The 12,911-nt window shown below is 35.3% G+C and overlaps 1 protein-coding gene across 3 annotated transcripts in view; it reads right to left on the bottom strand.

Annotated features, from left to right (window-relative positions):
* Positions 1–2,412: 2,412 nt before the first annotated feature.
* The window catches only part of LOC114052506 (serine/threonine-protein kinase SMG1), a 120,517-nt gene continuing 110,018 nt past the window's right edge, over positions 2,413–12,911 (bottom strand). For 2 of the 3 annotated variants that reach the window (XM_027875165.1, XM_027875167.1), the window contains 7 exons: positions 10,276–10,455; positions 9,655–9,882; positions 8,123–8,334; positions 7,819–7,925; positions 7,092–7,271; positions 6,889–6,995; positions 2,413–3,058 (listed from right to left, as the gene is read on the bottom strand). In XM_027875165.1, the coding sequence (XP_027730966.1) occupies positions 2,981–3,058; positions 6,889–6,995; positions 7,092–7,271; positions 7,819–7,925; positions 8,123–8,334; positions 9,655–9,882; positions 10,276–10,455 (1,092 nt within the window). In that variant the 3' untranslated portion in view covers positions 2,413–2,980. The remainder of the gene's footprint in view (positions 3,059–6,888; positions 6,996–7,091; positions 7,272–7,818; positions 7,926–8,122; positions 8,335–9,654; positions 9,883–10,275; positions 10,456–12,911) is intronic. The other variant, XM_027875166.1, reaches the window with a different exon arrangement.

The raw sequence follows: 12,911 nt of genomic DNA, 5'->3' as shown, positions 1-12,911 counted from the left end.
TTGGAGTGCTACATAACTTTATCTTAAATTTCAGCCTTGAAATAACTTTGGCATCTGAAACCTAATAAAGAATTTAACTTGGGCTGTGATAGTGGATCAACAGTTCTACCTAAACTCTCAGTCCCTACACAGTTCTACACATAGAAAACTATGCACAAAGACCATAAGATCAAATGTAGAGATGCTTAATGCTCCTCCAAATAATCTAACCATCAAGAAAGCTGCATAAAAACTGTTCATGAACACAATGGGACAAACAAATTAAATAGACCAGTGAAATCGCTATAGGTACTCCACAAACTAGCATACCTCCAGAACTTTTTCAGGTAAACATTTCTCAAAATGAAAAACAAAGATGACCAGGCAATTCCAATGACTTAGACAACATTCATAACACTGAGGATAACTGAGTCTTGAGAGAAAAGAAAAATAGCTGCTTGGAGGTTGTCAACCTGAATCATATCATTAAAAAAAAACCCACCTTATTTTCCATAGCTATTTTGTCTATTACTAAATATAATTATGATTTCATCTTTACATTTTACTATGAACATGAAATCTATAGGTCTATTTGATCTGCTACAACACCAGTAACTTTTTAACCTATGTATGTCTTGAAAATACTGGTGAATATTCTTATAGCAATCTAAAACTGCAAGGCCATTTATAATTTAAATTTCATGAGGAAATCAAACTATGCAGTAAATATCAATTTACATTTAGAGTCACAAGTTAATGTTTCTGAAAACAAAACATTTCCTGTGTTGATATCATTATCTCAAATGTTAAAGGGACCATTTTGTCAAAGGTCATGAATTTACTAGATGTGTATGGGTCCTATCTTCCATAGTAAAGTTGTTTCACTATATTAGTTTGGATAAAGTGTCAAGGCACCTGTGAAGTCTGATACTTCTTGAAATTTTCTATTAACCTTTCTTACTAAAGAGGAAGCCATTTCCAAATACTACACATAGGAGCCAATTTGTGTGTTGAGCTTGTATGCTTTAAAAAAAAACAGGGATGCTTCATCATTCTGATAATATAATATAAAGAAAAAACAGCTTCATTTTTGGATATTAGGAGGTACATGTGAGATGAAATAAATTCTCACAGCTTCTAGAAAACAGCAGCATGCAAAATACATTATGGCATTACTATTCCAGCTAAAGTTGTTTCATTAAAACAAGATTCACTATAAACAAAGTAAAAAAATGTGATAGGATCTTTTTTTAGGCACATGGATAGTCAAATGCCATCTTTCTTGCAATACATGGCAAAATGGGTATCAAATCAGAGTAATGAAGCAATCAGAAAATACAAAAAGCTAATGAGTATATGGGATTTTTCTTAACACTTCATGTTTGTGAAAACTGGAATGTGAACCTTGTCCAAAAATTTACCAAGTGTTTGAAAACTGTACTGAAAGTCAGGTTTTAATCTTGTTTTGCTTTTTTTTAATACGTGATTTGAAAATTCCTATTCTGAACCAGGATTCTAGTTTACTTAAGTATTAAAATGCAATGCTAAATTTAAGGAAACCTTGATCATGAATTCACTGTTATGTATTACTGAACAGTAAACTATCAAAGTCATGCTATAAAGTAAAACACTTCACTTAATAATTTAATTGAACAAAATGTTGGTGGTTCTTCTTACTAATGTTACATGTAAAAGTACTAATATACCACATGAACCTAAAAAATTTTAATTTTGCAAATTAAAAGTACCAAATGAGGAAACTGAATTTAAAAAAAAACATATCACTCTACCTCCAACAGAACATCACTTTATTGTTTATCTGTCATCAACAATGTAAAACTCTACTAGATATTCCATCCTGGTTTTTAAAAAAGGTAAAAGGTTACATTGGATTGGCTACTCTTTTATGAAAGAAACTACAGCAATCATGGTAGAATGAGCTTTGAGGGAAAATTTTGAATGACTTGCCCTTCCCACCCCCCTATACTTACTCTGCAACAGCAGAGAGAAGTGTACATTAAATCAAACACCTGTTAGATTACTTTTAAATGCACAGTGACAATCTGGGAAACTGTACATGATAGAATCACAGAAATGACTTAAATAACCAGAATTACATTTTGTATGTGATCATTCAACCTTTAAGTAATCCTTGAATTTTCAATGTTTTCAGTGCTTTTGGAGAAATTTCCATTTATCAAAAAGAATCTAGGTTAACAGTATTGAGACTGAAGTACGTGAAATACAAGGATTGAAATAAAAGTTTATTTGAAATATGGCTAATCTACTAAACTAGGCAAAAGGGGAAGAAGAAGGATGGGCAGGATAGAAGGGGGGGCAGGGAAAGGAAGAGCAAGGAAAAGGCAGGGGAAGGGGGAAACCCAGACTTTTTCTTCATTTCAGAAGTTCTTCCATTGCAGTGTATCTGTTATACAGCTCTCTGCTTTCAGTCCATTTCTGAAGTTCATATTGCCTAGGCTTTTTTTTTTTTAAACTTACTGGTCAACCCAACCAGTACTGCTGCCACACAAGTGTAACACAAGAATCTGAATGCATCAAATCTTCCTTTGCTGTGATTTCTTCATGGCCCCAGTTTTCTGTTTCTCTTTGAACGGGCTTTGGTATTTCCTGGATTGTACACACAGGGTCAGGTGGAATGGAGTTCCAAATCACTCTGCACTCTGTAGCATTCAGATTTCTTTCTGCAGCTAACCTCCTGACACGTTTTCAGCTGTTCTGTAGCAGAAAGACAATCGTGGTGTTCAGGCAGTGAACTTTCACCCTTGACCCTGGGGTTGCAGACCATTGTGTTTAGTGTATCCCTGAGTGCAGCTATCTTGCAGGATTCACTTCCTAGTGCACCGAGATTTCCTAGGTTTCCTCAGATTAAGCCCCAGTATGCATCACCACCGACTGTGGTGTGGCTATGGATGCCTGAGGCCGAGTTGATTCTGGTAGATGTCTGACCTCACTTAACCAGACTGATCTGTGGTCTTCCCATTCATACCCAGGCTGTCCAACCTTCATACAGCTGAGCCAAGTTATCTAGATTAGTTGCTTCCTTAATCACATAGTCAACCTGTAAAACAAGCAAAGCAAAAAATGTTTAAAACTGTAACAATTTTAAAAATAGATAAACTGGTTTCGGAATAGAGATGAAAAGATTGTGATTCCCAAATGAGGCATCAGTTTAGATGACTTAACTAAAACTTGCAAGAGCAACTGGTACATTTAAAAATTATAAGGCAAACTCCTTAGGAGAGTGAATTCTATGAGAAATCCTTACACTATGCAACACAGGTTTAAAATCTTGAATATTTGTTGTAAAAGGTGTGCTTTTGGTACATTCTAAAGAGTACTGCATTTGGAGTCAGAACCCAGTAAGTCTGCAACTTACTACCTGTATAATATTGGATATGTCCCTTAACTTCTCCAGGCCTCAGGTTCCTTATCTGTACAAGAGGGTTAGATTAATCTTTGATGTTCTTCTAATTTTAAACTTATGAATGTAAAGCAAATAGGGCAAGGTCCACACATGAACAATGTATAAAAAGTTTCCTTATTACAATGTCTAATTCCTTAAGTTATAAATCAGTGATATTATGGGATGTTAAAGCTTTACTTCTAAGTACATACAATCCTCTCCAAGCTACTTAATTTTTCTCATTTGTAAAAATGATACATTAACTATTCTAAGAGAAAACTGGAATGTGCCACTTATTCACACCACAGCTTCCATTACAACTAGTAGACAATCTCGAGGTATGTAGGTGGAAATATCTTTTTTCTGTTTGGCAAAAGCTGGGACAGATATTCCCCAATGTCTTAAGCAATGTGTAAAGCACAGTCTGTTAAGACACTGGGAGGCTTCTGATAATAGACAAGAGATCCCTTGATGCTGAAAACATTCATTACCTTTCAAAATTTTTAAGAATTCTGCCTTTCTGAACCAAGGAACACACCCTCAATTTCTAATTTTTAAGCCTAGATATATAATAATAAGTAATAAAGGTCTTTGTTCAGCATGACTCCCAGTACATTTTCAAGAAGCACTTATCAAGCATCTATCAGGCACTATGTTAAATGCTGTGGATTTAAAGACAGTCTGGGAGTGGGGGTGGGTAGAAGAGGAAGGGAGGGAAAATGATGAAGACCAGGAAAGGTCTTCCTAGAAGGTGGGCTTTTTGTTGAGACTTCAGGGAAGCCAGGAGGTGGAGGTGAGGAGAGAGGCACATTCCAGGCATGAGGGGCATGCCAGTAAAAGTAATATGAATCAGAAAATGGAAAGTCGTGTTTTGTTTTTTTAGTGAGGCAATTGGGGTTAAGTGACTTGCCCAAGGTCACACAGCTAGGATGTGTCAAGTGTTGGGTCTGAGGCCAGGTGTGAACTCAGGTCCTCCTGGCTTCAGGGCTGGTGCTCTATTCACTGCACCACCTAGCTGCACCGGACAGTCGTGTTTAAGGATCATCAAGGAGGCCAGTGTCATTGAATTGGAGAAGGTAGAGAGGAGTAAATTTATAAGACTACTGGAAAGGTAGGAAGAAGCCATATTGTGAAGGGCTTTAAAAGTTAAACTGAGGATTTTGATTTTATGTTTGATACTGGAGGTAATTGGAATTTACTAGTAAAATTTACTGAGTAGCAGAGAGATACAGTTAGATCTGTGTTTTTGGAAGACCAGTTTGGCAGTTGAGTGGAAGATGGACTAGAATGGGGAAAGACTTCAGGCAGGGATATCAACAAGAATGCTAGTGGAATTGTTGAGGCATGGGGCATTGAGGTCTCATTTACATTATTCATTTCTAGAAATGAATAATGTAAAAATTATCTTTGAAATAATGAACATTATTGATAGTTTCTCTCTTACTGTCTATTTTTTTAATTAAAAATGGAATCCTAACAGGCTGTATTTAAATTTTTAATGAGCATAATCCTATAATGCTTTGTGATGAGCATTTCAAGATAACTAGTCTTGGACTTATAGGTTCTAGGAACAATAAGATGGTGCACTAGACATTTTCTCTGATCCCCACAACCTCTCAAAAAAAGAAGTTATGCTTCAAAGATAAAGCAATTTCAGCTGAATCTCTGATCTAGGACAACCAGAATCCAAAGGAAAGGTTAAAAAAACAAAACAAACCAAACCCACGAACTGATAATCACTGACCCTGAGGTCACTCAGCACCTCTCCCCTATTTCCCACGCTAGTGGCAGTGAAGCTCCACTAGGAGATGCAAGTATGACATGGACTTACATCAAACCCACTCCTGCACCCCATTCCTTCTTTTCAGTGCTGTAGAGACCCCAGCTCTAGAAGTTTGTTTGGGTCTTGTGACAACCAGCCTGGCCACAAACAAAAGCTCAAGGGGCTGCAACACTGAAACAACAGTGCTGCAAAGCTCTGAACTGCCTGTAGCAGGGAAAGCAGGTTTCAAACTGGGGGTCAGTTCTGACCACCCAAAAGTCAGGGCAGAGACCTAATTGGTGAACTCTGAATTGCCCAATGTGAGAAGAGACCAAGATGCTCTCAGTTATTTCCTAAGGAAACTATAATGGGGAGGAGCCAGAAAGTGAGTCATAAGGAAAATAAGGGGGGAAAAAGATTGAAAGTACCAAAGATTTCAGAAGAAGAAAACTTAAAAAACCTCGAACATAACAAATAAAAGGAAAAAAGTAACAAAAGAAGAAAGTATGACCTCCAGATCTAGTAAGCAAGTTCAAAATAAATATTAAAAGGTACTTCAGAGATCATCTCCAATCCCCTCATTTTACAAATGAGGAAACTGAGGCCCAAAATTGGGCTTCATTAAATGACTTGACTTCAGGAACAGTAGCAAAAATAGTAGCAGAGCCAGAATTCAACCCTAAGTCTTCCCTCCAAATCCAGCACTCTTTTCAATACACCTTACTGTTGTCTCCCTACCACCCTGCCAAGAACCTTCACTAAATAATAACTAATCCCTTAAAAATACTGTTCTAGGATCCTAGATATAGAGCTGGAAGTAAACTTCAGAATATCTAGTCCATTCGTTTTACAGATGATGAACCTAAGGTCCTAGGGAGGTTAGAGGACTTGCCTAAAGTCACATTACATAGTTAAGAACAGAGGCAGAATTAGAATTAGAATTAGAATCCAGGTCTGCTGACTGAAAAATCACTGTTTCTTTAGTACCATGCTGCCTCTATGTACAGATATGTTCACCATATGTTTGAAAAACTATTGTTTTTTAAATAAAAATAAATCTGAGAAAAATAAGTATACAGAGTGTCACAAGTTTGTTGCAAGCTGGCATTGCATAATATATGATAATCCTATTCAGCAACCTACTGTGCAACATAATAAGCATAGTGCTACTGGGCTCAGCTTCTAACCTCACATACTGTTACTTTTAAAAGACCAATAAAGAAAGGTTATTGATATAACACTTCATAGGCATAACAATGAGTAATCTGCTAGCAATATGAATTTCTGTCTAGTGGGATCAGGTGGCAAGTGAAATGGATACCATTGCCTCAAAGTATCAATCAAATCATCACTCAAGGTGTTCAACAAAGTCCTCTTTGAAATGGAAAAAAAAGGGGGGGAAAGAGGAGAGAGAGAAAATGTCACAACATAAAAGGTACCATTAATCAACAGCGAAGCAGTACAAATGAAAAGGTGGGAAGGTACTCAAAGGAGATGTATCAATGAAACATTTTTGCCTTTTCATCATTTTGAGACAGGCAGTTAAAAATCATATTGATTTAAAACATTAACCTAAATGTTAACTGCTTTTAGACCTTTGATACTAGTTTTGTAACTTAAATAGGTGCTCAATAAATACTTCTTGGACTGGAGAAACAAAACTGTATTTTTCCAGCAATATAACAATTTCTAGTTCCACATTTTTGCTTTTTTTAAGAGTCACCTGTTCAGCAACAGACATCCTTCTGTTAGGATCAACATCTCGCCCCTCTAATTTGGCTTTGACTCTCTTCCACACACTCACTGCATATGAGTTTCTTTCCTGCACAGCTGAAAAAAAAATGAAATCGCAAATATTCAAACCACCATTTTTAAAATACATAGAATTAAAGTACACCAAAAGAGAACTTTACAGTAACTAATTACCTTTTCCAGTTTTAGGATCTCTGACTGCCTTTTTAGGACTACAAGCAACACTCTTGCCTGTTCCTGGGACTGTGCTTGGTGGAGTATCTGCTGATGTAGCAAGATTTTTCTGAATTGCCTTTCTTGCGTTCTGTGACATAACTTCAGGCTGAGTCTTCTGGCCAGTGTTGCTTCGTACTGCTTTAAAGATGAGAGTTGATACTATTATTTAAATTGAATGAACAAAAATCTTCAGCTGATACAAACTAAGAAATTTGGCCTCAATGTCCTTCCACTCCCTATCATTAATATAATTTCATTCTAAACTTTAAAAAGTTTATTTGGCACGAATTATTTACACATTGAATTGACTATTTTGAAAGTTGGCTTAGCTGCCTGTTTTGGAAGGATTCCTTTCCCTACAAAGGGTGGCTGAATAGGAGTATCACATATACTATGCAAACTGGCCACATTACTATCTAGAAAACATATTTATACAAGTTCTTAATTTAAAATATCTGATTTCAGGGGCAGCTAGGTGGCACAGTGGATACAGCACCGGCCCTGAAGTCAGGAGGACCTGAGTTCAAATCCAGCCTCAGACCAAACACTTGACACGTACTAGCTGTGTGACCTTGGGCAAGTCACTTAACCCTAACTGCCTCACCAAAAAAAAAAAAAAAAAAAAAAAAAAAATCTGATTTCAACTTTTTTTCTTCTCCCTTTCCCCCCAATCACAAAGGAATACCTGCAGCGAAGGTTGGCTGATAGGTAGCAGATGATGTTGGACTTGAACATTCATTTGTTGCATCTGTGACTAGGGGTGATGCAAAACTCACTAGATTATTGTAGATGCTGAAAGATAAAAATAAAAATACACACTCATAAAATCTATTTTTAGAGCAAGAGTTAAATATGTAAATTCCAAAATCATTTAGAAGATTTTTGATGCAGTAAAAAAATGCTTTAATTTGAATTTAAAGACGACCAGATAAATTATTTAAGGTTTGCTTACATTTTTACTCAGTCAGTGACTGAGAAACCACTCTTACCTCTGACTTTGTGTTTTCAGATCTTTCAAAGTGGGAGTTATTTCTTGCAGCATTTCAACATGCTCCTGACTGCGCACTTGACCCATAGCCTGAACTAATGTAAACAATACTGTCTGAATGTTGTCTTGCCATGATTTGTATTCCCCTAAGAACTGCCTGACACTGTTTTCATAAGGAACATCGTCACCATCTGCCAGTGCAGCTTCTTCATCCTGAAATGAAAACATTAAGATATATTTCTATCTTGCTATTTCTTTTTCTTATATACCTTAATAAAAAATAATGGATCTCTCAAAGTTTTATTTTTCTATCACAGAACCAAAAAAAAAATTGACTTAAAAATACAACACAAAATGCAATAATTTAGTGATATACACACCATTCAAGGGCAGCTAGCTGGCACAGGATAAAGTGCTGGGCCTGGAGTCAAGAAGACTCATCTACCCTTACACACTTACTAGCTATGGGACCCTTAAGCAAGTCACTTAACCTTGTTTCCTCATCTGCAGAATGAGTTGGATAAAGAAATGGCAAACCACCCCAGTATTTTTGCCAAGAAAACCTCAAATTGCATCACGATCAATCACACACACAACTGAAAATGACTGAACAACAACAAAGACTATTCAATTTCCACTGGCAATCTAACAGATACCCTTTTTTTTAAATATCCTAAATGATATTCATTTTTTAAAAAATTTTAAGTTCCAAATTCTCTCCCTCTCTCTAGCACCTACTCCACCACCAAGAAGACAAGCAATATGATACTCATTATACATATGAAGTCATGCAAAACATATCATGCTGCCTCTTTCCCACCCCATGCCCCCCTAAAAAAAGACAAGAAAAAAACAAAATGAGAAAAAAACTTCAATCTGCACTCAGAGTTCATCAGTTCTCTTTCTGAATGTGGATAATATCCTAAATGGAAGAATAAATTTTTCTAAATAAATTTTCCCCAAATGTTTCTAGTTCTGTGTCTGTCATTAGCTGTGTGACCTAGGTTAATAAATGGGGAAGTCATAACTTCTCCAGGATTTGATTTCCTCATTTTACGAGAGCAAGGGTCAAGAAATTACAGTTCCTAGGCCAAGTCTGGGCCCAAATCCAAAAAAGCTGCATTTTAAAAAATGCAAAAATCATCCTTAGTTCACTGGCTATTCAAAAACAGGCAGGCTAGATTTGACCCATGAGAGTGCCCATAAGAGCAGGGGTTTCTTGCACCTATGAGGTGCGAGAAAAATAAATAGCTGATGAATGGAAGAGTTAAACTGGATCATCTCTAATCTTTCTGACCCTATGAGTCTTTAGAATCTGTTCTATGGTACTTACTTTCTTAGTATTATAGTATTCTTCCATGCCACAAAAGGAGAAAAAAAAATATTAAGCCTTAAAGTCTTCAAAAATAGTGAGTTTAACACTTCATGTGAAAAGAAATGTCTCTGCAATGAGGTTTACTTAAGCTTATTTAAAATACAGAATAGGTTTTGTTTAAAAACCATAAAACTCCAATATCATGTCTTCAGTCTTACCTTGGCCATTGCTTTTAGCAGATGCTTGACATCTCCAAGTTGCCTGTTGTGACCAGTGAGGACTGTCTTAATGTTATCAACCAGGTTCTGAATTGCTTCACAGACAGTTTCTATCTGTTGTTCTTTCTCTGTCTGAACTACCCTCTGAGTAGACATGTCCTGACTCAGTTGTTTGTGTGCTGACAAAAGCCACTCAGAGCTGCCAATAGCATGTTCAAGATTAGTACCCTAAAAAAAAAAAAAAAAATTCTTTTAAGAATCAATTGAAATAAAAATGTCTTTGACCATCATAATTAAAACACAATTTTAACAACTGTCTAACTGAACTATGTTGGTTACACTGTCCAAATGCTACCACAGATTATGACTATCTAATTACACATTAGGTAGCCCACTAAAAGAATGCCCAAATTTCAGCACTGTACCTATTACTTACTGCCAGACTTTGTAATATTCAAATTTACCACTTGCTGTATTAAAAAAAAAATATGTAAAGGAATACATAATTTAGAACAGGTCTAATGGGAAATAGCAAAACTTGTGACTACAACAATTAGTCAATTAACTTGGGAACATAGTTTTAAAGAATTCATTTTTTCTTTCTTAAAATTCAACACTTACCACTCTTTGTAGTAAACGAAGTTCTAACTCAGAAACCGAACTGTTAAACTGTGATGCAAATGAACACATTTGCTGACAGCGTTTGATAAGTTCAAATAATGAAGCATCCAGGTTTAAGGCTTCTGCAGTTCTAGTTCTTAAACTTTCAAAATGAATAATATTGCTGCAGAGGAAAGTTACCTATGAAGGAAAAGAGTGAATATAAGTGAATATAAATAAATTAACAAGATTATAAACAGAAATCTGAATTACCCAAAAAGTTAGTCTCAATTTCACTTTTTAAAAGAATCTCACTTCTAAAGGAGAAATACCACAGACATATTTAGCTATGTAGGTAGAAGCTATTGAGAGAAGTATGGGCAGCTAGGTGGCATAGTAGATAGAGCACCAGGCCTGGAGTCAAGATGACCTGAATTCAAATCTGGCCTCAGATACTTCGTAGCTGTGTGACTCTGGGCAAGTCACTTAACCTCGACTGCCTCAATTTCTTCATCTGTAAAAAGAGCTGGAAAAGGAAATGGCAAACCACTCCAATATCTTTGCCAAGAAAACTCCAAATGGGGTTACACAACAGTGGACACCACTGAAAACAACTGAACAAAACTGAGAGAAGTATTCCAGTCAATAACTACCAGTTCATCTCCTATTTCTTTAACATTCCCATTAAACAGGAAAATTTAGAATTGGTGATCATTCCAAATAAGTTCAAAGGCGTTAAATACTTTATACCTGATAGGTTTTTGTAAAAATTTTTAGTGGTTGTAAATAATCTTTTGAAATGAAAGGTCATTTCTTAGAGCAAAAATTCACAAAATCATAGATTTAGGAGTAGAAAGGGTCCCTAAAGGTCATCTAGTCCAAACCCTTTGTTTTATAAATGAGCACACTGAGGCCAGAGAGAGGAAGCACCTTGCTTCAAGGTAATATGAATTCAGATCTTCCATTAATCACATAATCTTCTATTTCCATTTTTAATGCTCTAATACTTTTGCTTAACCTTGTCTTCTTCAATTCATAGTCCACCACTATGACCTCCTTCATCCAAATGCTAGCTGGGGCAGTTTGGTTCATGAAATCCCTGTCAGACAAAACTGGATTTTAAAGCCAATTAGGGAAGAGATGATGTTTACTTCTCCAAATGCCCACAAAAGTTAAAGTGTAGCAGGCGGAAGGGCCCCTTGTTTGCTTTAAGTGTAGACATTTTCTATGCAGGTTGCTATTTACATAGCTATAATTTACCATCAAACAAAATTTCTGCCTTTATATTAAACTGTTAAACAGTTAAAAAATTAAACAGTTTTGCCTGCTGTTTAGCAAAGAATAGTAAGAGGAACATTGAGCTGAAAGGTGGATTTGACCCTTCTTGACTTAAATTGTATTATATATAGCCAAAACCATCAAAATTACCTGGTACTATATAAAATAGAAGAAAGTGCGTTTGAGTGCAAAAATATGCACACAATGGAAGAGCAGAGATTCCATAAATTGAACCAAAAAAACTATATGTAACAGAGCTACAATTTCATGCACTATCCTTTTTCTATTCTACTCTGTACATGGAAATGCTCATTTTATTTGGTGTTTGCACCAAAAACTGTTAAAAAAAAGTTTTAAAAATAAAGAATTTAAAAATAAAACTTAAAGAAGAAATCTATGAAGATAAGCATTTGATAATCCTACAGTAAATAAAAACTGGGGAAAAGGATTTATTTCATATATACTGCTAAAATACTGGATTACATATAGTAGACAAAAATTTAAAATGAATCAAATACCAGAATCAGAAAGAAAATTAGAAGAAAATGGAATCTATCTCACCTATGGAAAGGAGATACATTTTCATCTATTGAACAAATTCAAATAAATTATAGTAAGAAACAAAGTAAACAGCTTTAATTACATAAAAAAAACATTCTGTAGAATTGAGCAGTTTACTCAAGGTAAGAGAGAGAACCAGCAAATTTAGGGAAAATTCAGGCCACAAATGGAATAGAAAAAAATAAATGTGAAACTGATTTAAATGGGGCATTTAGTTTCTAAAAGAAGATACAAATAAAAGTCATTAAAAAACACTCAAAGTACCTAATAATCAAAGGAATATAAATTTTAAAAATGCTGAAGTACTACCCTTACTCATACAACACTGACAGAGACTGATAAAAAAAAAAGTCAAAAATCAAAGATGGTAGGGATTTCAGACAAAAATGAACACTCATGTTAGAGGTTAATTTTTGCTGAACAATTTGGCAAGACACTGCAAGAGTTATTTTTAAAAATCATACTCTTTGACTCAATATTTAGAAACAGACTCTTCGTTTATAAAGAAGAAAAAAAGTTCTTCGATCAAAGATGTTTAATAGCAATTTAAATATCTAACAGTTGGAAAACAGTCAAACTGTGGCTTATCGATGTAAGCCTACTAATAAAATTAAGACTTTCAAATATGAGAAATGTAAATAATATGGAATGATCTATGAAATAAAGCAAAACAAAAAAAGCAGAGAGTAAACATCTTAGTACATTCCCTCTGAAATTACCTATTTTTATCCTGTATATATCTTATTTTGGGTTTTTTTTGGCCTTTCTCTGCATCCCAATACTTAATATAGTGCCTGGCACAAAGCAGATGCTTAATT

Source organism: Vombatus ursinus, unplaced genomic scaffold (genome assembly GCF_900497805.2).
Source record: "Vombatus ursinus unplaced genomic scaffold, bare-nosed wombat genome assembly UNPS02014807.1, whole genome shotgun sequence".
NCBI lineage: Eukaryota > Metazoa > Chordata > Mammalia > Diprotodontia > Vombatidae > Vombatus > Vombatus ursinus.
This window is presented reverse-complemented; position numbering and strand designations above follow the sequence as displayed.